The sequence below is a fragment of the Zea mays genome, chromosome 1 (assembly GCF_902167145.1).
Source record: "Zea mays cultivar B73 chromosome 1, Zm-B73-REFERENCE-NAM-5.0, whole genome shotgun sequence".
NCBI lineage: Eukaryota > Viridiplantae > Streptophyta > Magnoliopsida > Poales > Poaceae > Zea > Zea mays.
Genome location: NC_050096.1, coordinates 215212369 through 215237575, shown reverse-complemented (window position 1 = coordinate 215237575; position 25207 = coordinate 215212369). Strand labels below are relative to the sequence as shown.

At 48.3% G+C, this 25207-nt stretch overlaps 1 protein-coding gene across 1 annotated transcript; it reads right to left on the bottom strand.

Annotated features, from left to right (window-relative positions):
• Nucleotides 1–13798: 13798 nt before the first annotated feature.
• LOC103643252 (protein ecdysoneless homolog) lies at nucleotides 13799–24363 on the bottom strand. The gene is made up of 5 exons (XM_008666405.3): nucleotides 23035–24363; nucleotides 22338–22667; nucleotides 20635–20774; nucleotides 14887–15047; nucleotides 13799–14178 (listed from the first exon to the last, which is right to left on the bottom strand). Exons 1-5 carry the CDS (start codon nucleotides 24186–24188, stop codon nucleotides 14005–14007), a joined length of 1959 nt encoding a protein of 652 aa, XP_008664627.1. The 5' UTR covers nucleotides 24189–24363; the 3' UTR covers nucleotides 13799–14004.
• Between the last annotated feature and the right edge of the window lie 844 nt (nucleotides 24364–25207).

Genomic DNA, 25207 nt, shown 5'->3' with positions numbered 1-25207 from the left:
GACGTAAGCCTCGACCGTTCGACCAATGTGCTCTCCGAACACGTGGCTCATGCACCTTTGGTATGTCGCACCCGCATTCCTCAAACCAAATGGCATAGTAACGTAGCATTACATGCCAAAGGGTGTGATGAAAGAAGTCGCGAGCTGGTCGGACTCTTTCATCCTGATTTGGTGATACCGTGAGTAGGCATCAAGGAAAGACAGGGTTTCGCACCCAGCAGTGGAATCCACGATTTGATCGATGCGAGGCAGAGGGTAGGGAACCTTCGGACATGCTTTGTTTAGACCAGTGTAGTCTACACACATCTGCCATTTCCCGCCTTTCTTTTTCACAAGCACAGGGTTGGCTAACCATTCGGGATGGAATACCTCTTTGATGAACCCTGCAGCCATCAGCTTGTGGATCTCCTCGCCTATGGCTCTGCGCTTTTCTTCGTCGAATCGGCGCAGAGGCTACTTCACGGGTCGGGCTCTAGCTCGGATATCCAGCGAGTGCTCGGCGACATCCGAGGGACTCCACACAAAAACTTCGGCGTTCGTGCGGAGAAAGTCGACGAGCACTGCTTCCTAGTTGGGGTTGAGCTCGGAGCCGATCCGGACTTGCTTGGAGGCGTCGTTGCCGGGGTCGAGAGGGACGGACTTAACCGCCTCTGCTGGCTCGAAGTTGCCGGTGTGGCGCTTCGCATCTGGCACCTCCTTGGAAAGGCTCTCCAGGTCGGCGATGAGGGCCTCGGCGTACTCCACGCACTCCACGTCGCATTCGTATGCGTGTCGGTACATGGAGCCGACGGTGATGACCCCGTTGGGGCCCGACATCTTGAGCTAGAGGTAGGTGTAGTTGGGGACGACCATGAACTTGGCGTAGCATGGTCTCCCCAGCACTGCGTGGTAGGTTCCTCGGAACCCGACCACCTCGAATGTGAGGGTTTCCTTTCGAAAGTTGGAGGGAGTCCTGAAGCAAACGGGCAGATGGAGTTGCCCAAGGGGTTGGACGCGTTTCCCGGGGATGATCCTGTGAAAGGGCGTCGTGTCGGCCCGGATCGAGGACAGATCGATCTGCAGGAGCTCGAGGGTCTCGGCGTAGATGATGTTGAGCTGCTGCCTCCGTCCATGAGGACCTTGGTAAGCCTGATGTTGCCGATGATGGGATCGACAACGAGCGGGTACTTTCCCGGGCTCGGCACGCGGTCGGGGTGGTCGCCCTGGTCGAAGGTGATGGGCTTGTCGGACCAGTCTAGGTAGACTGGCACCGCCACCTTTACCGAGCAAACCTCCCAGCGCTCTTGCTTGTGGTGCCGAGCCGAGGCGTTCGCCACTTGCCCACTGTAGATCATGAAGCAGTCGTGGACCTCAGGGAACTCCTCTGCCTTGTGGCCCTCCTTCTTGTCGTTGTCGTGGGCCCTGCCACCTTCCGCCGGTGGCCCGGCCTTGTGGAAGTAGCGCCGAAGCATGACACACTCCTCAAGGGTGTGCTTGACGGGACCCTGATGATAGGGTCACGACTCCTTGAGCATCTTGTCGAACAGGTTGGCGCCTGCAGGAGGCTTCCGAGGGTTCCCGTGCTCAGCGGCGGCGACAAGGTTTGTGTCGGCGGCGTCGCGTTTCGCTTGCGACTTCTTCTTGCCCTTCTTCTTGGTGCCGCACTGAGCGGACGCCTCGGGGACCTCTTCCGGCTGGCGCCCCTGAGGCTGCTTGTCCTTCCGGAAGATGGCCTCGACCGCCTCCTGACCAGAGGCGAACTTGGTGGCGATGTCCATCAGCTTGCTCGCCCTGGTGGGGGTCTTGCGACCCAGCTTGCTCACCAGGTCGCGGCAAGTGGTGCCGACGAGGAATGCGTCGATGACATCTGAGTCGGTGATGTTGGGCAGCTCGGTGCGCTGCTTCGAAAATCGCTGGATGTAGTCCTGGAGGGATTCTCCCGGCTACTGGCGGCAGCTTCGGAGATCCCAGGAGTTCCCAGGGCGCACGTATGTGCCCTGGAAGTTGCCGGCGAAAGCTTTGACCAGGTCGTCCCAGTTGGAGATCTGCGCAGGGGGCAGATGCTCCAGCCAGGCTCGGGCAGCGTCGGAGAGGAACATGGGGAGGTTGCGGATGATGAGGTTGTCATCATCCGTTCCACCCAGCTGGCAGGCCAGCCGGTAGTCCGCGAGCCACAGTTCAAGCCTTGTCTCCCTCGAGTACTTGGTGATGGTAGTCGGGGTTCGGAGCCGGGTCGGGAACGACGCCCGTCATATGGCCCGGCTGAAAGCTTGCGGACCAGGTGGTTCGGGCGAGGGGCTCCGATCCTCCCCGCTGTCATAGCGTCCCCCACGCCTGGGGTGGTAGCCTCGGTGCACCTTCTCGTCGAGGTGGGCTCGACGGTCGCGACGGTGGTGCTCGTTGCCGAGGCGTCCCGGGGCCGCAGGCGCTGTGTCCCGCGTGCGCCTGGTGTGAACCGAGGCTTCCCGCATGAATCGGGAAGTCGCGGCGCAATGCTCCGGGGGGTACCCTTGCCTTCGGGAGGCAGAGCTTTCGGCCTGTCAGACCGTGACATCCTCCATGAGATTCTTGAGCTCTCCCTGGATACGCCGCCCCTCGGTGGTGGATGGTTCCGGCATCGCTCGGAGTAGTATTGCTGCTATTGCCAGGTTCTGGCCGACCCCACTGGAAGCCAGGGGCAGCCTTGCCCTGGCATCGTCGGCGATGCGGTGCTGGACGTCCTGGGCCAGATGACGTGCTTCTCCGGCTGGTGCTCGGCCTGCCCCCTCCTGTTCGATAGTCTGCTGGAGCTGCACAAGTTGTCCTGCTTCCTCGTCGAGCCTGGCCTACATCTCGCGGATTTGCTCGAGCTATGCGTCCTGACCCCCCGCAGGGACTGGGACCACAACTAGCTCCCGAAGGATGTCAACGCGAGGCACAGGCCTAGGGGGATCACCGTCCTCTGGCATACCAAGATGGTTGCCTTCGTCGAGACCCCCTAGATCGACGTGGAAGCATTCGTGACTTGGGCCACAGTCCTCGTCGCCGAGGCTGTGGCTAATATCGGAGCAATCGGAGAGGCAGTAGTCACATGCGGTCATGAAGTCACGCATGGCCCTAGGGTTATCAAGCCCGGAGAAATCCCAACCTGAGTTGGGCTCGTCATCTTCCTCGGAAGCTGGGGGCCCGTAGGTCGAGACGGCCGTCAGTCGGTCCCAGGTTGACCGCATATGATACCCCGAAAGGTTCGGATATGCCCTTATGAAAGCGTCCACCGAAGCGAGGTCGCTTGGTGGGTCGCAGCTGAATCTAAAAGGCACAGGATGGGAAACAGACGGTACCTCTTGATCGACAGATGGTGACAAAGTCGCGTCAGGGACGGACTGCACCGTCATCTCAGGTATGAGGCTAACGCCCAGCAAGTCCTTCGCGAGCGTGCTGGCGTCGTCCGTCTGCTTGGGGTTGGCGTGTTGCGGGGAAACGACGCTCGTCTTCGTCTCAGACGCGAGGTCAACACCCGATGTGTCCCCCGTTGGGGCGCCGGCGTCGTCGACTCGCTCGACAGCCGACGAAGTGCCACCTCCTGCTTGGCCATGCCTGCCCCACCTCCTCCTCCGTCGGCGAGGAAGGTGACGGGACAGACCCGGATGTTCCTCTTCCGCCACGTGGGGAAGACGTCGTCGATTCCACCGCCGGCGGGCGGGCTGACGGCCGCCATTGTCGTTGTCGCGCGACGGAGGAAGGAGTATCATGTCGTAGCTGCCGTCGAGGGATATGAACTCAAGGCTCCCGAAATGGAGCATCGTCCCGGGTTGGAAAGGTTGCTGGAGACTACCCATCTGGAGCTTGACGGGAAGTTGTTCGTCAACACGCAGCAGGCCCCTTCCTGACGCGCCAACTGTCGGTGTTTCGACCCCGGGGGGGTCCTTGGACCGACGAGTAAATTGTCGCTGCGTGTCCCAGCCTAGATGGGTCGGCGCGAGATGGAACACAAGGGGGGAAAACAGTAAGGGGAAACTGCGGCCTCGTGTTGTCCTGCGCCCAAGGCGGATGCGCTTGCAGTAGGGGGTTACAAGCGTTCGCGAGGGAGAGAGAGAGAGACTGTCCGCCAGCCTGTTCTCCCGCGCGGCCACCTTCTCGTACGAGAGCCCTGGACCTTCCTTTTATAGATGTAAGGAGAGGGCCCAGGTGTACAATGGGGGTTGTAGCAATGTGCTAACATGTCTAGCAAAGGGGAGCCAGAGCCCTATGTACATGCCGTCGTGGCTGTCGGAGAGGTTTTGGCGCCCTGTTCATGTGATGTCGTGGCCGTCGGAGGAGCGCTTGAGCCCCGTGGAAGTACAACTGTCGGGGCTGTCGGATCCTTGCTGACGTCTCTTTGCTTCCGTAAGGGGCTAAGAGCCGCCGTCGTCATGGAGCACGCGGGGTGCCATCATTACATGTTTACCGGGGCGAACCAGATGGGACGCCGGTCTTGTTCCCCGTAGCCTGAGCTAGCTAGGAGTAGGGTAATGATGGCCCCCCTGTGACGTGGTTGGTTCGAGCCCGAGGTCGGGCGAGGCGGTGACTCCTCCGAGGTCGAGGTTGAGCCCGAGCCCTAGGGTCGGGCGAGGCGGAGACCGTCGCCCAAGGTCGAGGTTGAGTCAGAGCCCCGGGGGTCGGGGGAGGCAGAGACCGTCGTCTGAGGTTGAGGTTGAGTCCGAGCCCTGGGGTCGGGCGAGGCGGAGACCGCCTTCCGGAGTCGAGGCTGAGTCCGAGCTCAGGGGTCGGGCGAGGCGGAGTGCGTCTTCCGAGGTCGAGGTTGAGTCTGAGCCCTGGGGTCGGGCGAGGCGGAGACCGTCTTCTGAGGTCGAGGCTGAGTCCGAGCTCAGGGGTCGGGCGAGGCGGAGTCCGTCGTCCGAGGTCGAGGTTGAGTCCGAGCCCTGGGGTCGGGCGAGGCGGAGCTTCCTATGGCGCCTGAGGCCGGTCTTGGCGGCTGTCAGCCTCACCCTAACGGGTGGCACAGCAGTCGGAGCAACGCAGGCGACACTGTTTTCCTGTCAGGTCAGCCAGTGGAGGGGCGAAGTGTCTGCAGTCACTTCGACCTTGTCGACTGAGGAGCGTGCGTTAGGATAAGGTGTCAGGCGATCCTAGCATTGAATGCTCCTGCGATACAGTCGGTTGGCATAGCGATCCGACCAAGGCTGCTTCTCCGCGAAGCCTGCCCGAGCTGGGCCTCGAGCGAGTCGAAGGTGCGTTCCTTGCTTGAGGAGACCCTCGGGCGAGGCGTGAATCTGCCTTGGTCTACTGTTCCTGCCCGAGGCTAGGCTTGGGCGAGACGAGATCATGTCCCTTGAGTGGATGGAGCCTTGACCAGAATCGCGCCCATCAGGCCTTTGCAGCTTTGTGCTGATGGGGGTTACCAGCTGAGATTAGGAGTCTTGGGGGTACCCCTAATTATGCTCCCCGACAGAAATAATTAGACTATTTCCTTTTCAGGGCCATCATTGGAGGAGGCCTTGCCATGAGTGTCCATCGAAGTCGTGTAGGGCTTATAGTCATCCATGCCAGCGCGCACGAGGATATCGACGATGTACTGGTGCTGGTGAAGAAATAGGCCCTAGGACTCCACGGCGATCCTCGAGAACTGGTGCAGCTCACCCAGGTCCTTCATCGCAAACTCTTATTAGAGGGAGGAGATGAGACGTTACTGGAGGTCGGGGGATGAGGTCGTGAGGACAATGTCATCGACATAGAGAAGGAGGTGTAGTGTCCAGGCTACAACGGAAGACGAACATGGAGGTGTCCATCTTGGCCTCGACGAAGCCTTGTGAGAGAAACAAGGTGGCAAACTAACTGTACCAAGTTCGGGGCACCTGCTTGAGACCGTAGACAGACCAGATGAGCTTGCAGACCATATCAGGGTGAGCCCGGTCTACAAAACCGATTGGTTGAAGCCATGTTAGGATGCGCGTGAGACTCCGAGGCTGTGCGTGGCAGCACAAGAGACATCAGGGTCGCGTGTGGTGGTGAGGGAGGTGTCAAGGCCGCGCGTGGCAGCATGGGAGTAGCGGGGCCACACATGGTACTACTGGAGGTGCAGGAAGCGAGAGAGCAAGGGGGAACCATAGAGTCCACCTCGAGGAGGGTGTTATACTTAGAGGAGGAGGTAGCGGAAGGGGAGACGTAGAAGGGAAAGTCTGACTTGTTGAAGATGATGTGATGGGAGACGAGGACTTTATGGGTAGAGAGGTCAAGGCATCGATATGCCTTGTGATTAGAAGAGCATCCAAGGACGATGCAACGTGTGGAGCGGGGCACAAGGTTGTGAGGGGCAGTGATAGAGAGATTAGGATAACAAGCGCACCCGAACACGTGAAGGTGAACATAGGAGGAGGTGGCAAAGAGAGAAAAGCAGGGGTGGGGTGATGAACCGCCTTGGTTGGGAGGTGGTTGAGTAGATAGGTAGCAGTGGCCAGCCCCTTGACCCAGTAGCGAGTAGGAAGGGGGCCTAGAATAGCAAGGAGCGCATGACATTGTTCGTGGTGCGAATCATGCGCTCAACCCTGCCATTCCGAAAAGAAGTGTAGGGGCACAACATCCGTAGTTGAACGTTGTGTGAAAGGAGAAGTCACAGGACATGGAGGTATTAAACTCCCGCCCATTATCACACTGGAAACCCCAGATGGTGCATCCAAACTGAGTGGAAACCCAATCGAAGAAGTGAGGGAGCATGGGGAATGTATCAGAATTCAAGTGCGAGGGAAAAGTCCACAAGAAATGAGAGTATCATGCAGAATGAGCAAGTAATATCTATTGATAGAAATGCTGAGAATAGGGGATGTCCACACATCGTAGTGAACCATGTCAAAATTGTTTATTGCTCTAGAAGAGGACGAGGGAAAAGGAAGCCTAACATGTCAACCTAACTGATAGGCATGACACAAATGCTCAAAAGATCTCCGACTACATTAGATGATAAAACTACTAGACAACTTTGACATCACATCACACCCGAGGTGCCCAAGGCGGCGGTGCTAGGTGATAGACGAGGTAACAACGGTCAGGGCATGCGAGGTGGAGGGCAGGCAGGCGAAGAGTGTACAACGGTCTAGAGCTATCACACCACGTGAGAAGGGTCCTAGTAGCAAGGTCCTTCACTGAAAGCTAAAGGGGTCAAACTCCAAAGAACAATAGTTGTCAATAGTAAATTGACTAACGAAAAGAAGACTCTGAATACTGTTAGGAGCAACAAAGATGTTCTTGAGGTGGAAGGAGCCGAGGAGAACCGCATCACCTACTGAGGTGACGGGGAGGACTGGCCATCGATGATGAGGCGATGACGATGGGGGAAGGATGGGAAGAGTGAGGGGGAAGAGTGGAGGATAAAGTACCGACATCAAGGGTGCTGTGGTATGAAGCACCGGAGTCAACCACCCAGTCAGTGACCAAGGTGGGTGCTGCCAGTGTCATCATGCTGAAGAACCCAGCAAGAGACTGTGTGTCCCACCCGCCACCCTAAGGGCCCCACGAGGACGTAGAAGAGAAGGGTGGGGGAGGCAGAAGACTCGAATGGTGTATAGGTGGAGCGGGGTGTGCCGATAGCGCCAACGAGGGTGGAGCAACGTAGAAGCCGACTATGGGGCGGCTGGACGCGACGAAGGAGGGGAGGGCGAGGGAGGCAGGAGATCCGGCTAGTGCTGAGATGGAGCTGGTGCGCTGGTAGCGCCAATGGGGGTGGAGCAATGTAGAAGCCGATTATGGGGCGACCAGATGCGATGAAGGAGTACTTGCAAACGGTGCAGGACACATGGAGATGGAGTCGATCCATGGGTTGTAGAAGGATGGCCATGAGCCGCCGCCCCGGGCCATCGCTCTGGGGCCACCGGTGGACCACCCTGGCCACCGTCGCGACCACGATTGCCCTAGCGACGGCGATGACCACCGCCGGAGCTGGTAGCCAGTGAGGAGTGCCATAGGACGAAGGGGTCGCACTCGGACGAGGGGCACACCTCGGAGGCAGCAGTAGATGCCCGCTAGTGCTACCCCTAGGGATGCCATTGTAGAGGGTCATCGTGGCATTGGCGATGATGGTGGCAGGAATATATGTGAGTTCCTCGTGCAGGAGATCATCGCGAACTCGGATGAAGGATGAACTAATTAGGTTTAATAGATTTATCTTATCGTTTAGTCCTAATATGTGTAATTAGTTTTATAATTATATTATGTTTAATATCTCTAACTAACATACAAACATCCGATGTGATAGGGACTAAAGTTTAGTAAATAAAAACGAATGAGACCTAACTTGTAGTTTTGAAGAGAGTCGTCCACAATTGAATCCTAGTGCAACACTTCATCATCTTCTATCCGTATATATAAACAATACAATTTACCATATAAAACAATATTTTGAGTGATCATATATATATAGCTTCCCTCTTCCCCTCTTTTCAATCTGCAGTGCTCTCCCCGCATGCCCCCTCGCTCGTTGCATCCCTGGAGCATGGACAGCCGCACGAGCTCGACAGCGTACGTACACAACGACGAGTGGCGTGGGAAGCTGCATGCCATTTGTTGTCTGAGTTGGGTTGGGTGACCTCCTCCCATCTCGGTATGAGCCCCAACAGCTCGGCCACGTGGGTGATCTGGTGACTGGTGAGGTGAGGTGAGGTTGGTGAGCTCTTATCACCTCTCATCTAGTGTGGCACCCTTAAATTCGGCCTCCCCAAGTCCCCATCAACTGTGAACAGGGCCGTAACTGAGGGGTCGAGCCCGGCGGCCGCCCAGGGCCGGCCCCAAAGTATCAAGGGGCCTCAAGTATATACTAATTATATATTTATATTTAGTTATTTAATTTGCTCAAATAGTTCGTTTGGTTGGACCAACCGTCTCATGTGCCATGGTAAGGCTATCTCAATCAGATCCCTTATCACATACTCTATCTCATCCTCTATTTTAAAATTTACTATGCAAACAGTGTAACTATAGTTCGGAGTCCCCTATTTTACCTTATCTACTAGAGACAGTCTAAGCAGGCAGTCTAGTCTCTACTATCTTGCTCATGTAACATAAGCCCGAAGCAGTTGTTGGTCTGCTCACGTAAGTCAGTTCCCAAGTCAGTACTCAGAATAGAATACATTTAGAAAACATAATTTCTACCATGGTGTCGCTACCACGTCACCAAAAAAACTGGACAAAACTACAAACGATGGGACACGTCGCCGACGATCGACCTTCGCACATACGCGTATACCATAAACAGTAGTTAGCTAATTATGTTTGTCGTTTGGGCTATCAAAATGTGTGTATATAATTATACTATACACTTATATAGTTCTTCTATATACGTGGGTTAAAAGGACCTTGTATAAGCTTTTGCCGAGGGCTCCCGAAATCTCATGCACGCAACTGACTGTGCATGCAAACACAATGTGGTGCGCCGGGCCCTGAGCCCTCGACACACGGTTCAGGCACTTGAGAGGACCAACAGCGTCGATTGGGGGCATTCCTCCTCATCCTTCACTAGATCTACAAGCAGGGAAATGAGGTGTGCTTCTACTACTACACACGGACGTCAGCTACCTCGACAGAGTCGTCCCCTTCGAAGAAGGCGGTGGCAACGGTTGACGTCACCCTGCGATCTAGGAACGGGGCGTTAATAGCATCTTGGTTACGGTCACCTGCAAATAAACTGTTGCATACACACGGTCCAATCAGGTTGTTCATGCTTCTCCAGCAGTAACAGACTAGCAGCGCATAGCAAATAGCGGAGCAGTAGCACTTGCTCCAACAGTAACATCACTGGTGGGTGGTGGCACATGTGGCATTACAGGACCGTCGGTAATGACACCATTGTTGTCTGCACTGTGCAGGTGCACAGCACCGGCGGTCCACACAGCACAAGTGCACAGACACAACACATGAATACATCATATATATCACATATTAAAATAAATCAGAGAACATTTAATAAGCTCACAAATCACAACTGATAGTCGCAATAACAACAAAATATTTTATAGTATACAACATTTAATAAGATCATACTACCTCCGTTCTCGAATTTTTGTCGTCCGCTAGTTTATTTTTGAACTAAACGACGGCAAATAAAAAAGAACGGAACGAGTATATCACAAGTTATAACCACAAGAAAACATCCAGGTCGATTACCAAACCGCAACCCACATGTTTAACATCAATATCGCACTTGCACAATCACACAAAGTTCTCGAGTGACAACACTCACTATCTTCATTCAAGATATCTGGGTCACACTGCACATCTTTTTTACAATTTTCATCATGCATGTTATTCATGACTAATTGCAAACATTGGCTATGTGATTGTTCTCTTTACAAGAATGGGTTACTAAAATAACGTCCAAGACAATTAGACAAAACACCTCAACACCCAAAACAATTAGACAAATACCTCATATCTATTGGGTGATCAAAGCTCACAAGGATAGTTTATGGAGGTTTGAAACAGGAAACGATCGAAGGAATAGATTTAAAATCTGAAAAATGACAAGTCAGACCACGATATGCATAAGTACAGTCCATCACATATATTTGAAAATTTGTAATTGAACTAACAAGCCAATTAATACTTTTTTGCGTCATGTATCTGGTCTTTGGTGCAGATCAACGCTTGTTACATCTTAGGGTGAAGACGACTATGATATGGATCATATATTCGATAGCTCCACTAAATGTAGATTTGGATGCATTTGTGGACACTTGGATGGCCATCATATAATGAGCTAGCTGTGAATGGATAGGCTATTTGTTTGTATTGTTTACTCAATATGCTGAATATATCAGACAAACTTTGCTTCACTAGTCACTACCATGTACTTGTCTAGCTTATTTCAGTCACTGCAATTAGACCCAGACTCATCATATAAGAAGCTCTCAAGTTTAGAATCTCTATTTTTAGTTAGAGGATCCATTGAATTGAGATGTTCATTTTGATTCATGACACTCTTATTCTTTGAACTAGAGTTATCGTAAAATTGGAACAAGTTCTTCACAACAGTAACAAACTCATCGAGATAAATCTGATAGTAGTCACCATAGAACTTTCTCGTGTAGTACTCTACTAGCTTTTTTATACCTAGGATCAAGAAAGCAAGCTATTGCAAAAACTCATGCAAGAACATGTCCAATATTTTTCAAACATTTCACTCATAGCAATGACCATTGTCTAAGCAATTAAGTCTACACCAAGACACCATTTATCAAGCAACTACTTTATCTCATATGGTCCAATGACCCCATCAGACTATAGTCTAGGGTCCAATGCCTCCTTGTCTTTTACATCGACTAGTGGTTCCTCTCGTGAATAATATCACCATCTAGTCCAACACTTTCTAGGTCTCTATTTCAACAGTCATTTCTGATGCCCTATCCTTAGCTGGTTGGGTCCACCATATGGTCCAATGCTCTACTGGACATTATAGGTCTGACATTTCTATGAGGAGAACAATATAGTCAATAGTTCAATGCTCTAGTTTGATGCCCTATAATGCCTTCTATTCTTTGTTTCTTTGTGATCTTTGTGTCTAGCTAGGTTCCATCTCGTGTGTTGAACTCTTGCATGTTATAGATTTGCAATATGTCTTTTAATTTCAATCTTTGAGGTCTTGGTCATCTGAATCATCACTTTGCCTTCGTTCAAGTCCATGCTGCATCCTTTGAACTATAGCTAAAGATACTAGCAAATAATGTTAGTCCAAATGGTTATGTTGACCATCAAACACCAAACTCTAATCAATTGGGCTCTGGTCCATTTTCTTTACAGTTTCTTCCTTTTTTGTGATTGTTGAAAACACAACCAAAGGAAACAAATAATTAAGTACCAAAACATAAATGCAATCGACTTGCTAGGATGCAAATGCAAAATTAATATTCATATGATATAAAGAGATAACACGATGATATCTAAATGAAAATTTCTTGTCGTTGCTAAATGTCCCCATTTTGTGGCATTATGGACTTAAGCCTCCCTTAAATCCATAAACCAATATTCTCCCTTTCTTGGACCATAATCCAATATAGGATGACATTCTCCCCCTTTAGAAAGTGCCCCTGTGTATATTCTCCTTTAAGAACTTCCCTTATCCAATGCAGCTTGCTTTTGGTCCTACAACTTCTCCCTCTTTGGAATCAAACACCAAAAAGGAAGATATTTAAACACCAGGGAGGGTCAATTTTTTTGATACTAAAACTCATCTCTCTTTACAATTAAATTCGCCCTTTGGGAGAGGAGTGTATCACCAAAATTGACCTTTTTCCAACTATATAGACTAGGCTCCCTTTACGCATATATATGAATAAAAGGATATTCTATTCACTCCAACCGAAGAGTAAGACTTATGCATAGTAGAGGGAGGGGTGAATTAATGGGACATGAAATTTTAGTCTATATAATATATGGATAAAGAATATAAAATATATTAACAGATCTTGATACCAATTGAACTTGATAGTGGTCATTGAATTCTTGAAGTTGAAGCAAAGCATGAAATCTAAAAAAGGTGTAACTCTAACAAGTCCCAATAATTTTCCTAAAACGTTTACTTCAAATAACAATAGTTATTTCAATAACAAGGATACTGCATTGTTATCTTTTGGTTTTTCTTCATACTGCACTTCGCTTGCCAATTTTCCTCAACAAGCTGTTAACAGAACTAGAATACAGAAGGGGTGAAGGTAGAAGAGAAGAAGGGGCGGAAGTCTGTAGTATTCTGTATCCCGTTCTTGTTGCCTCATTCTTCAGCACATCATCCACACAAGCAAGGCATGCTATCCAGGAGAACGGAGTAGTGCTCGCTCTCCCCATGATTGGTCGATGGCTGAGCGAGTACAGGAAGGCAAATCAACTAGGGATGGCAATTTTACCCGCGGGTTCGGATATCCGACGGATATCCGACCCGTCGGGTACAGGTTCGGGCATGAAATTTGACCCGTGGGTCTTACCCGTACCCGACCCGATTTTATTACGGGTCGGGTATGGATTTGATTTCTTACCCGCGGGTACCCGACGGATATCCGAAAATAGTGATTTCAGATTTTCAATCTACCAGTACGCTAGCTAGCCGTCCACCCTCGATAACTCATTCTACTGCCATCCCTCCCTGTCTGTTGATGCTCCTGATCTGGTCCTAGTACTAGTGCTAGTACGTTTGATAAAGTGTCAGTACGTAGTACCAGTGCTATCTAGTACAAGTACTTATGCTAAGAGAGTGTTAATACACCAGACGACTATGCTAGCTACTTTTCGATTTTGACGAGTTGGAAGTTTATTAACAAAAAACATTAGCAATACATGTCCAGGGCTACATCTACACGACTACACTATGCAACAACATTATGTGCCTCCGGTGTTCATGGCGATGTGCGCCGCTCAGAACTGCACTAGACTTCATTTAGATAGAATGCACCAAGCTACTATACCCGACGGATACCCGATATCCGCCCGATACCCGATGGGTACGAGCATGGGTACAAAATTTTACCCATGGATATAGTCATGGACGAATATAGATAATCCCCACGGGTATGGTCGCGGGCGGGTATTTACTCTACCCGATCCGAACCCGACTCATTGCCATCCCTAAAATCAACCCATGCGGAGTCCGGACCTCCGGCTAAGCAACAGGAAGGCAGACTGGCAGAGCAGCGGGAGATTGGGTGGACTTGCGCAGCGGATATATTCGCAGGGAGAGACAAGATTTACGCGTGCGAGAAAATTGGGAGATGGGTTAAAGATTTGTTGGAGACCATTTTTCCTAAAATAGGATTGGGAGAAGGCTTTTTAGTTATTGTTGAGTTGCTCTAACCCTATAACATAGGTAGGCCAAAATATTCCTGCCTAAATTTAATTGCCAACCAAACCTAACATATGGACCCCAAAATATTCCGACCTAAATGTAATTGCTTAAAAGCAAGAAAACAACCCTGTACTATCACAACAAATACCGCCCAGGTATGGAACGGAAGATAAGTTTTTCCTATATATCCCAGCTTCACAAGATGTCACGTGTACACTAGAATACAAAAATCACATCTTTTTGACATCTGGAGGGACCTTTATGCCCATGAGTCCTAGCAGACTGGAAGCCGGACCGGGAAGACCTTGTTGCGAGGAGTACGAGTTCAGAATACTCTCGACAAGGTTCAGATCTACATCAACTGGAGTCATCTCTGCACCAGTAGCTGCATCATCTGATGGACCCTGCAATGCAAAATATACCAAAAAATTGCTTTGGGTAAGTAAAATCGAACAACAGCAAATGCCAGGTTCTAGTCTAATACAAGCAGAAGCCGAAATCTGCAATTTGATTTGGTAAATGCAGGTTAACTGAACGTGAGTGAAGTTGGATATACATTTTAGACTTGACTGATTATGCAAATGATAGAGAAGACCAAGTGGGAAATGCAGAAGCAAGTTGATTAGAATTAACAAAACGAGTATGCAGGCAGATACCACATTCTCTTCCCTTAGTACATTTAATTAGTCAACTCCAACATTGGTTCACCACATTTAATTAGTCAGTCTAACTATGCATGTCAGTAGAAGATCTACAGCAATTACAGCATCCTTAGAAAAAACCTAAAACATGGTATTCAACCTTGGAAGGTAACATCACGACGATTATAGTAATAAATGAAGGAAATTAAAAACCCTCAATTATAGTTACTACAAGATAGTTAAGGATTCACAAAAGTTCTTGTGCTGATTTAGAACCAAACAAGCACATAATGTAAGATTATCCTCATTAAGCCTGCATATGCAAAAAGAAGGATCTTGGTGTTTAGGGAAGAGCATCATAAGATATACACATCATATTAAGCATTTTGATTCAGAGGCAGTGTCCTATCTATCTTACAGATAATAATATAGAAAAAAAGCATATAACATTTTAAAATACACAAGGACTACCTCATTGTTAGTTTCCGGTCGTGGTGCATGAGCAAAGCTTTTCTCAAGAGTGGTACTGCTTAGCTCTTTATTTAAAGCATCTGAATATGATTCCATAAAAGAATCATCTGCATCCTTGTCACCTAATTCTTCAGCAAAATCGTCGTCTTCATCAGAATCATCTGCAACGCCACAAACATTCTTAGTATTTTTCAATTCATACAATAACAAAGCCTTTTAGTCTCAAGCAAATTGGGATAGGCTAGAGTTAAAACCCAATAGAAGCCACAAGTCAAGAGTCAGGCATCTGGACGATTGTTTTCCATGCACTTCTATTTAAGGCAACCTTTTTGGGCATATTAATGGTGTGTTTGGTTTGTGGAGTCACTCTATGTTTCATGAGGTGATGCATCATAAGTTCATTCTATCATTTTTGGTGGAATCAACTCACTCCTCATGTATATACTAATTATTAGCTTATGAGGAATGGGGTGGTGATGGATCAACTCATTCTATTCCACAAACCAAATAAAAAAGTGAGGAGTAAGAAGAAAATGGATCACTTCATTCCTCAAACCAAACACACTATAAGTCTCCTTTTACCGTCTCCTCTCATGTCAACTTTGGCTCCCCTGCCCCTCTTCCTATTACTACTGCGTCTTATAATCACACTACACACGGGTGCCTCTAGACCAACATTCTACACCATACAACATAGGAGGTTTAATAACTGTCCCATAGAACTTGTCTTCTAGCTTTTGTGGTACCCTCCTATGGCGTAGAATGATAGATGCTTAACCCCACTCTATTCATCTTGCTTTGATTCTATGGCTTACATCTAAATCAATATCCCCGTCTCTGTAGCATCGATCCTAAATACCGAAAGATATCCTTTCTGGACACTACGTGACATTCTAAATTAATCTCCTTCCTCATGTGTAGCAGTGTCAGAGTCATATCTCATATACTCGGCTTTAGTTCTATTGAGTCAAACCTTTAGACTCTAGCCTTCATCTCCCTGCTTTGCAAAACTAGTGGCAAAGATCTTAGCGAACAGATTGGCACCCCTGTTACCTTCTTTGATTTCAACCAACCAAAGTGCTTTCGTCAAGGGAAGAAACATACATGATAATTCATTTTTGTTCAGCGAATGGTCAGAGCCTTGCACAAGAAAAAAGAAGCTCATGTGCTCCTCAAATTGGATATCTCTAAGGCCTTCGACTTCATTTCTTGGCCTTTTCTGCTGGAGATCATGAAATATGTGGGTTTTGGACAGCGCTGGTTCAACCTCATTTGTCTGCTTCTTTCCACATCTTCCACCCGTATCCTTGTCAATGGTGAACCTTATGCCTGTCCATCGGCGTGGACTTCGCCAGGGAGACCCCCTATCTCCCATGCTCTTCATCTTGGTCATGAATATGCTTAACTACTTGGTTGATTATGCCATAAGGTATAATCTTTTGAGGCCAATTGCTGTTCAGCACGCCATACATCGGATATCGTTTTATGCCGATGTTGCAGTGCTGTTTTTGAGGAGTTATTTGAATTTGTAACATTCTCGTCGCGCGGCTTCGCTACTTTATTACTCTGCAGCTGAGCTTCGCCAGTTTGGTATTATGGAGCACACACCCGCGCCAGTTTGGGACTATTAATCTCCCGTGCTCTATAAACGTCTGTTTTCTTGCGCTTGATGAAGGGAGCACATACATGTGTACTAATCTACCCCTAGCCGCGAGAGAGAACAGACGGACGGTGCCCGCGCCGGAGACTCGCCCACGCCGCCGTCTGCATTCCGCGCGGTCATCTGCCACATGGTGCCCGCGCCCTCGTCTTGCTTCTGGTTCCCTTCACCCGGCTGCATGGAGGTCCCCCGAGCTATCCTCTGCAAGAAGTTGACCAGTATGCGGTGAACGGTGTCGACGTCGAACATGGAGTCGCTGGTCTACGCGGCGGTAGTGGTCGATCCGGAGCAAGGAGAGGTCCTCCACCCACCAGTCCTCCCGGCAGCGCGCGGCGGCGCAGTCGCACGTCTCCAGGTGTGCCAGGCCGGAGACCAGCTGCTCCTTACCCGCGCTGGCGGCGACGGCGTCGACGCAGCGGGCCACCAGCCCGACCTGCTCCGCCACATGACCGTCGCACCTACGCAGCACCTCCAGCGCCCCGTCCAGGCTCTGCAGTGCCACCTCGGCCAGGTACGCCTCCGCCCGGGCCACGAGGTTGTCCGCGTGGTGGTCCTCCGTCACGCACCGCAGCTGCGCCACGTTCGCCGCGGTTATTTCGAGGGACAAAATTGACTTTTACCGTAGCTCAGAGAAGGTTAAAGAGGCCGGTAGATTAATAGTCCCAAACTGGCGTGGGTGTGTACTCCATAATACCAAACTGGCGAAGCTCAGCTGCGGAGTAATAAAGTAGAGAAGCCGTGCGGCGAGAATGTTACAAATTCAAATAACTCGTTTTTGAGGCCTTCTGCTGGTTATCAAAGCCATTGTTGAGCTTTTTGATCATGTCTCAGGACTGCAGACTAATCTCTCAAAAAGTTCAGTGGCTCATATACATTGTTCTGTTGAAGGCACCAAACTGAGGAATTTCTAGCCTGTTATATCACTGATTTATATGTTACCTACCTTGGTCTGCCCCTTTCTATTCATAAACCCCCCAAGAAAGCTCTGCAGCGGCTTGTGGACAAAGTCTCAGATTACTTGCCGGGGTGGAAAGCCTCTTTAATGAACAGGGCAGGTCGTCTGGTCATGGTTCGAGCAGTTCTAACAGCCTCTCCCATCTATCAAATGCTAGCTGTTGACCTCCCTAAATGGGTCATTAAAGCATTAGACAAAAGAAGGGGTTTTCTGTGGAAAGGACAGGAGAAGACTAATGGGGGTAATTGCCTCGTGTCTTGGGAAAAGGTGCAACGCCCTCTTGAATATGGAGATCTAGGGATACTAATTCGGAGAAATTAGGATGAGCTCTGAAAATCCGTTGGTTATGGGTCCATAAGGTGGACTGTCCCCGTCCTTGGGCTAGTTTCCAAAGGGGCTCCTCGGAATGCTACTACTTTTTTAAATATGGCCATATCTCCAGTTCTCGAAAATGATGAAAATCTTGTTTTGGAAAGACAGATGGTTAAACGAAACTTCCATCACTGATTTGGCTCCTCATTTGATCCAAAACATTGCAAGAAGAGTGGTCAACAAAAGAACAGTAGCAAAAGCCCTAAATAATCACAAGCAGTGTTCTTAAGGCGCCTAGGCGAGCAAGTGGATCAGACAGGCGCCTTAGCGCCTAGGCGGCGCCTAGGCGACGCCTAGGCGGGAATGGCGAGCAAGGCGACCAGTTTTGCCCGGGCGCCTGGACGCCTAGGCGTCGCCTAGGCGACGCCTAGGCGACGCCATAAGAACACTGATCACAAGTGCGTGGCTGACATTCAAGGGGCCCTAACCATACCAGTACTAATTGAATATGTCCAGGTTTGGACCAAGTGCAAGGGGTTATTCTACAACCGGAAGTGCCAGACACTTATAGATGGAAGCTGACAGAATCAGGGGAATACTCTAGCCAGTCTGCATATGCAGCTCTTTTCTTTGGATCCATCAGTTTTTCACCCTGGAAAAAAATTGGAAGAGCTGGGCACCCCTTCGTTGCAAGTTCTTTATATGGCTAGTGTTCAAGAAGCGATATTGGACAGCGGACAGGCTGGCCAAAAGAGGGTTACCCCATCCCGGGGCTTGCCCTCTTTGTGATCAAGACGATGAGACCATTAATCACATTCTAGTAGGCTGCAGTTTCTCTAGACAGCTCTGGTTTCATATGCTCCAGGCCCTGCATATTACAAACCTTGATCCCAGTTTGGGTGATTATTCCTTCCCTATGGTGTGGACTGTGGACCAAGGTGGTTCGATTGATGCCAAAAGGAAAACGTAGGGGCTGAAGCTCCAGCCATGCATACCCGATCTTCTAAGGAAAATTGCGGAGAAATTCAAAATGTGGTGCATGGCTAGAGCTTCAAAACTCCAAGAGTTCCTGGTCGGGTCGCTAGATGGATCTTGAGGTTTTAGGGATTTTCTCTGGTCGTGTTGAGGACCTCCTTTTAGAGAACCTTGAGTGGGTGTGTGTTGTGTTCCTTTTGTAATCGGTCTGGCCTTGACGGACTCTTGTTTCTCTCTCCTTAAATGAAATGACACGCAGATCTCCTGCGTAGTTCGAGAAAAAAAACTTAATTTGCCCATAATTAGTACAATTTTGAATATCTCTATTTTTCTTGTAGATTGATACCAATATACTTCTCCACTTGTCAGGCATCTTGTTTAACAACTTGGTTAGCCATAATACAACTATAACCCTATGAAAAATTCATGCCTCAATTGGGATGCCATTAGGACCCATCACGGCATCACCTTACACCCTTCTATCCTTTTCAGTGCCTCTCTAACGTCAGATTCTTGGATCCAACTGAAAGATTGTGTCCCCTTCTCCTCATTGAACAATTTATCAAAATACTCTCACCATCTATGTTTGGTCTCATCCTCTTTAACCAAGAGATGCTTTGTTTCATTCTCAATGAACTAAACTTGGTTGAAGTCAAGTCCTTGTTTTCCCCCTCACGGACCATAGCCATCCTATATATATCTTACTCTCCTTCCTCCGTACTCAAACGTTGGTAAAGAACTTTGTATGCCCTACCATTTGCCACACTTACAGCTCACTTTGCGGTCTTCTTTACTACCTTGTACTTCTCTATTTTGTCCACACTTCTGTTACGGTACAAACGTCTATAGCTCTTTGGACTTCCTCATTCCATCACCAGGTATCTTTATCTTCGCCTCACTCTCTTATATTGCTCCGCATACCTCTAAGGACACCTTATGAATGCAGATCGCCATCTTCTCCCACATGTTTTCATATTCTTTCTTTCAAATGTCCTCTTTGACAACCCTTTCCTTGAAGACTTTTGACGTCTCCATTTTTAGTTTCTACCACTTTATTCTCACAATCATCATTTGTTTATCTATACAGGCACGCACCTAAAAATGAAAGACCACCACCATAAATTTATGTTGAGATACAACACAGTCCCCAAGTATCATCTTGCAATCCAAGCATGCTCGTTTATCCTCTCTTCATGCGAGAACAAAGTCAATTTGAGTAGATTGTTGGCCACTATTAATATAGGTTACTAAATATGATTCTCTCTTTCTAAAGAAAACTGTTGGCTATCAACAGCTCAAAAGCTACCGCAAAGTTTGTGAGATACATGCTGCAGAACTGAAAAAACTAGTGAACTATGAGCGGCAGTTCTTCAAAGTAGTATTATAGCTTATAAGGTTTCAACAACCCCAAAAATATCTTAGGATACTTTACTGCCCATTCACTGTTAACTACCAGGCTTGTTTGTTCAATTGTCGTTTAAATATCTAACCACTTAAAAATCAAATATTTAGTATGCCAACACTTTAATCATCCAGTTCAATGAACAAATGATCAACTAAATATTTAGCTTGCAAAGCTCTCAGATCAAGATAGTCCCAATTCACAGAAGTAAAGCAAAATACCATTTGATGTATATTACCATAATTGGTGGTGTGTGGCTTTATGCTCTCAGTTGTATTCCTTAAATCATATGCAAATGCAAACAAGGGCACAAAATGTGGAAGTTGGAAAAAATGATCACTGCATAGGGCTATGATTCAACAGTGATAACTGACCATGCGAAAAAGGTAAAAGAAGTCAGAGCAGGGAAAGCTCATGAATAAACTTGAAGAAAGAAAGGTATACCAAAGTCCATGTCCGACAATGAGGATTTTCTATCAAATCCATCATCACTGTCAGCTTGCTCTTGTGAACCTCCACCTAAAACTGATTTTATGGCCTTGAAGAACTGGTTGACATCTAGGTCCACTGATTCAGTATCTCTCCTACATGAAGAAAAATGGATTTATAAATACCAAAAGTACCTATCTATTCAATTGCATGCACCAACCAGTTCAACCCAAAAGATTAAACTGCTGGAGAGAGGTGAACAATTTACTTGTATCCTAACACTCCCCCTCACGTGGAGGCTCCCTCAGGCCTCAAGCGTGAAATAGGAGTGAACAACAATTATTTATTTAATTAAGCTAACCAGAACTCAAACTTGAGACCTCTAACTGGGATATCATATTGAGCTCCATGCACCGACCAGCTCAACCCAAAAGCTTAAGCTAATCAAGAGGTTGACAATTCACTTGTATTCCAACACTATCTAGTAGCACAAGTGCTCAGTTAAATAGCTATAAAAGAAAAAGGTCAAACTGTAGTATTGCACTGAACCTTATTGGCAACACGTGTTAGCAAAATGATCTAACCACCATTTCTGTATCACAAAATGTTCAAGTATTTGAAATTTGGGATTGTCCTATTCGGTCCCAACTAGTAACTAGTAAGGCTACAGCTGTTTTGACTTGGGGATTAAAGCATCCAGATCTAGGGCAACAAGCATAATCCTATAATCAACACTACTCTAAGAATTCACACATTACGTGGATAATTGCGAGTTCAAGGGACATCCTAAGTTATCCTCAAGCGATACGACTGCTGCTCAATGCTTATCATTGTCTTCTTAAATGTCACTGTAGGTTGGTCTGCAAAGATGGAGTACAAGAAGAAATGTCTCCAGCACAGACACCGGCATATAAGAAGGTACCTACTAGGTTAAGAAAAAATAATAGTACATAGTAAAACTATGGATAACTTAACTATAGCATAGATAAACATATAGGATATACAACTCAAATAATTGTAATTAAGTGCCTGTTGGCGTTATTTGTTCTCCAGTCAGATTAAAGGTTTTTCTAGAGCTGTTCTATTTTTAGTCTTCTATGTGCTTAGACTTACCAGACATCATAGACATTTCAGTAATTGAAAAGCAAATGAGATTCCATTTTAGTGCATCATGGTTCAAATTTGCGAAGAAATCAACATGCTACAGATGCATGGCACAAGTACACAGCATCGCTAATTCTCCTTTCAGTTGCTAGTTTGGATATGAAACTGTCTGTATCTTAAAAGAAGACAGACGAAAGGGCCTCTAGCGAGTTGGTTAGGTGGTCTGAGTACCACTCCTCAGGTCCTGGGTTCGACTCCCCGTGGGAGCGAATTTCAGGTTGTGGTTAAAAAATCCTCTCGCCTGTTCCACGCCAAAGCACAGGTCTAAGGTCCGGTCCCGGTCGCGGCCGTTTCTCACATGGGCTACGGTGCCACTGTGTATGAGTGGGGTAGGGGTTTGGGGGTTTTCTCGACCTGTGTGAGAAGGTCTTCTTATTAATATAATGCTCGGGGCTGTCTTACCCCCCCCCCCCCCCCCTCGCAGGTCGAGTTTTTCAAAAAAAAAGACAGATCACAGGCTTACAGGAACAATTGGAGAACAAAACTAAACTAATGAGAAGCAAATCAGAAAAAAAATGTGCTATAGAAATAAGAAACAAATCTAGATGCAAAACCTGTCTGCAGGAATCTCGGCTCCCTCAAAGCTGGACATTTTGCGAATGAATTCTTGCATGGACTCTGTAATCTCTCCAAGCTTAAACTTGTCTGTCTGGGATTTTGAACTGCTAGGGACACTTTGCTTTTGACTTCTTTGCTTCTTCGCAGCTTCATGCTCTTCCAGTTCTTTCTGCCTTTCACAGAGTTCCGCATTTAACTCATCATCCCCACCATACAACCAAGAGTCATTATCACTAGGAGGAAGATCAGTGCCTTTAAATTCATCAGTTGAGTACAGCATTGATAGGATTTCATCAATTCGCCGCACTGGTTCACTCAGTATCTCCCTGTGACGTATTGCAATTTGTAAGAGTATTAAAACACTAAGGGATTTGCATTAATCAAGTTCAAAAGAAAACATCTGTTTGTAAATTAGGTGTTCTTCATACAGTATGGTAAAGAAATCCTGGTAGCCTCAAGAATTATTGAAATGACACTACTTTGTACTTATATAGTTATATTTAATAGAGACAATGGCTATAGCGTTCTTCAAAAAGAACAAATAATGCACAGCAAACCAGGTAGATTTTTGAAACGGTAGTGAACTAGAAATTAGACATTTTATGCATGGGATTGTTGCAGAATGACATCCTTTCGCATAGTAACAAAGCAGATAGGTGAATCCACATGGCTAGAAAGAGTGACTAGAAGCACCTTGTTCGGGAATACAAATTAGAGCTCTTGTAATATTGCATTGCATCTTCAATGACCCTCTTATACTCAATTGACCCAGGATACAGCCCGTCCAAGCACCCAGTTGCCTCCAAACTCTTCCTGTAAACATCCCACGTGCTACATTTACCTTCCTCGCCCTGCCGTTTCCTCTCCTGATACATCATCTCGAACCCACAGGCAATCTTCATCCCCAGCTCTGCCTCCATCCATTTCTCTGGCCCCTCCTCCCTCCTAGGCATCGGGTACCCCCTGGGAGCCTGAAAGTTCTGCTGCACAAGCTGTGCGTACATTGCCCGCGTCATGCGTACTGTGGTTCTCACTATCTCAATCCCTTCCCCACCAGGCCCTTTGAGGAATTTTTCCATCCTCGCCGCATGTTTCATGGTGTCAATGTCCCGGTCGTAGAAACCCTCGATGGCACGCGCGATCAGGCATGGCTCCTCCTTGAGCACCTTTGCCACGGGCGCCGGGACGATAACGCGTGCTGTGTGTAGGTTCTCCGCCGCCTTCTCGGGCAGCCCAGCGATACGGCGCTGTATGGCTGCCTGGATGGCGTCGGCAGCGCGGGTGTCGATGGAATCGTCGTAGATGGCGGCAAGGGCGGCTTCCAGGGACGGCGTCTCGGGGAAGAGGGAGGGCGGCAGGATGTGGAGCTCCCCGCGGAAGATGAAGACGCGATTGGGGGCGGATTCCGGGTCGAGCCACCGTGGGAGCGCGAAGGCGGCCTCGATGAGGAGGAACTCCCCGTCGGAGTCCCAGGCGCGGGCCGCGATGTCGGGGAAGGCGCGGGTGAGCGCGAAGAGGAGGGAAACGGCGATCCATTCGTCGGGGAGGGAGTCGCCGAAACGGAGCGCGCCGTGGAGGTGGGGCACGGGCGGCGAGGCGCAAAGCGCGCAGGGGGCGGCCGGGTCCGCCGGGAGGGTGAGCGTGAAGGGATCCCGGTGGAAGAGATGGGAGGATAGGAAGGGGGCGAGGTGCGAGAGGAGGGAGAGGTGGAGGGACTGGAGCGAGGCGTGGAGTGCGGGCGCGGGAAGGTGGCTGGGGAGTAGTATCGGGTAGACGGCGTAGAAGAGGCTATCTTCCGGCGAGCGACGGGAGGGGAACGGGAACGGGTTGGAGGCGGTGGCCGCCATGGAAACGAGGCAATAGGCTGGGGGAGAGAACGATGACAGGTCCGGGCACGGGGTTTTGGCCTTTTGGGTTTCTTTTTCTGAAACAGGTATCGGAGATTTTGATAGGGGCCGACGGGCTCGAAGCCTCGGATGCCGCCATGGCGGTCCGGGAAGGTGCGAGATTTTTGTGATTAGGACGGTAGCAGAATAGGTTTCGCTCGAAGGTAAAAGAGAGCCGACGGCTTCGCTTTTAACAATAACTCTTCTAAATGGACAAGCTCAATCGTTTTGTAGTGTTAAAGTCTCGTAATCCATTGTCGTCACCATTAGTTTAGGGTTTAGGAAAGGTTATAGGCCATCTGGACCATGTCCGTAAGATGCTAGAGAAGACTTCCATTATTTATGAACAAGATTTGAAGAATAAGTTTCCTTCTTGGGACTTCGATGTTTACCCTTCAGATGTTGATGACCCAGAGCTTAAATAAATCTCAGAAGATCCGGAGCTGTGGGAAATGGTGTCCGAGGACCTAAATGAAGAGAATAAGGAAGTTGTCTCTTTGTATGAGCAATGTCGTGCTATGGGTTATAATTTCGAAGAGATTTATGGCATTAGTTAGATGTGGCTGCAACATTTTGTTTTCAGGGCAAGAGATAAGTTGTTATTTTCATCATTTGAATCCATAGAAAGTCAAACCCTATGTGTAATGAGTTGTGTCTGGACTTATGTACTATGGTGGAGTTGTGTTATTGTAAGGAAAGCCTGCTTTCTATTCTAAGTTTATTGATGTACTTTGGTTGCAAGTCTATTTATTGTATGGAAGAGCCTTCTTTATATGGAACAACATATTTTCGGTTTTTAGTTAACTCTCTTTTTGTGGCAGATTTAGCTCATGTGGGTTTCAGATTATGAAACTGCCTGCTTTGTATTTTCACTTGAAACTGCCAGTTTGTGCCTATCAACCAGACTGAAACTGTCAGTTGGTTTTCAGATCAGCCTGTGTTGGCAGTTTCAGCGTAAATAATTTGCCTGCTTTGTCTGT

Bases quoted from the DNA above. Each gene is read 5' to 3' on its own strand.
- LOC103643252 (XM_008666405.3), bottom strand. From the start codon at position 24,188: ATGGCGGCCACCGCCTCCAACCCGTTCCCGTTCCCCTCCCGTCGCTCG. The intron at 22,668-23,034 runs GTGCTTCTAGTC...AATACGTCACAG, and splicing joins AATTTGTATTCCCGAACAAG to GGAGATACTGAGTGAACCAG. The intron at 15,048-20,634 runs GTATACCTTTCT...GTGGCGTTGCAG, and splicing joins ATTGTCGGACATGGACTTTG to ATGATTCTGATGAAGACGAC.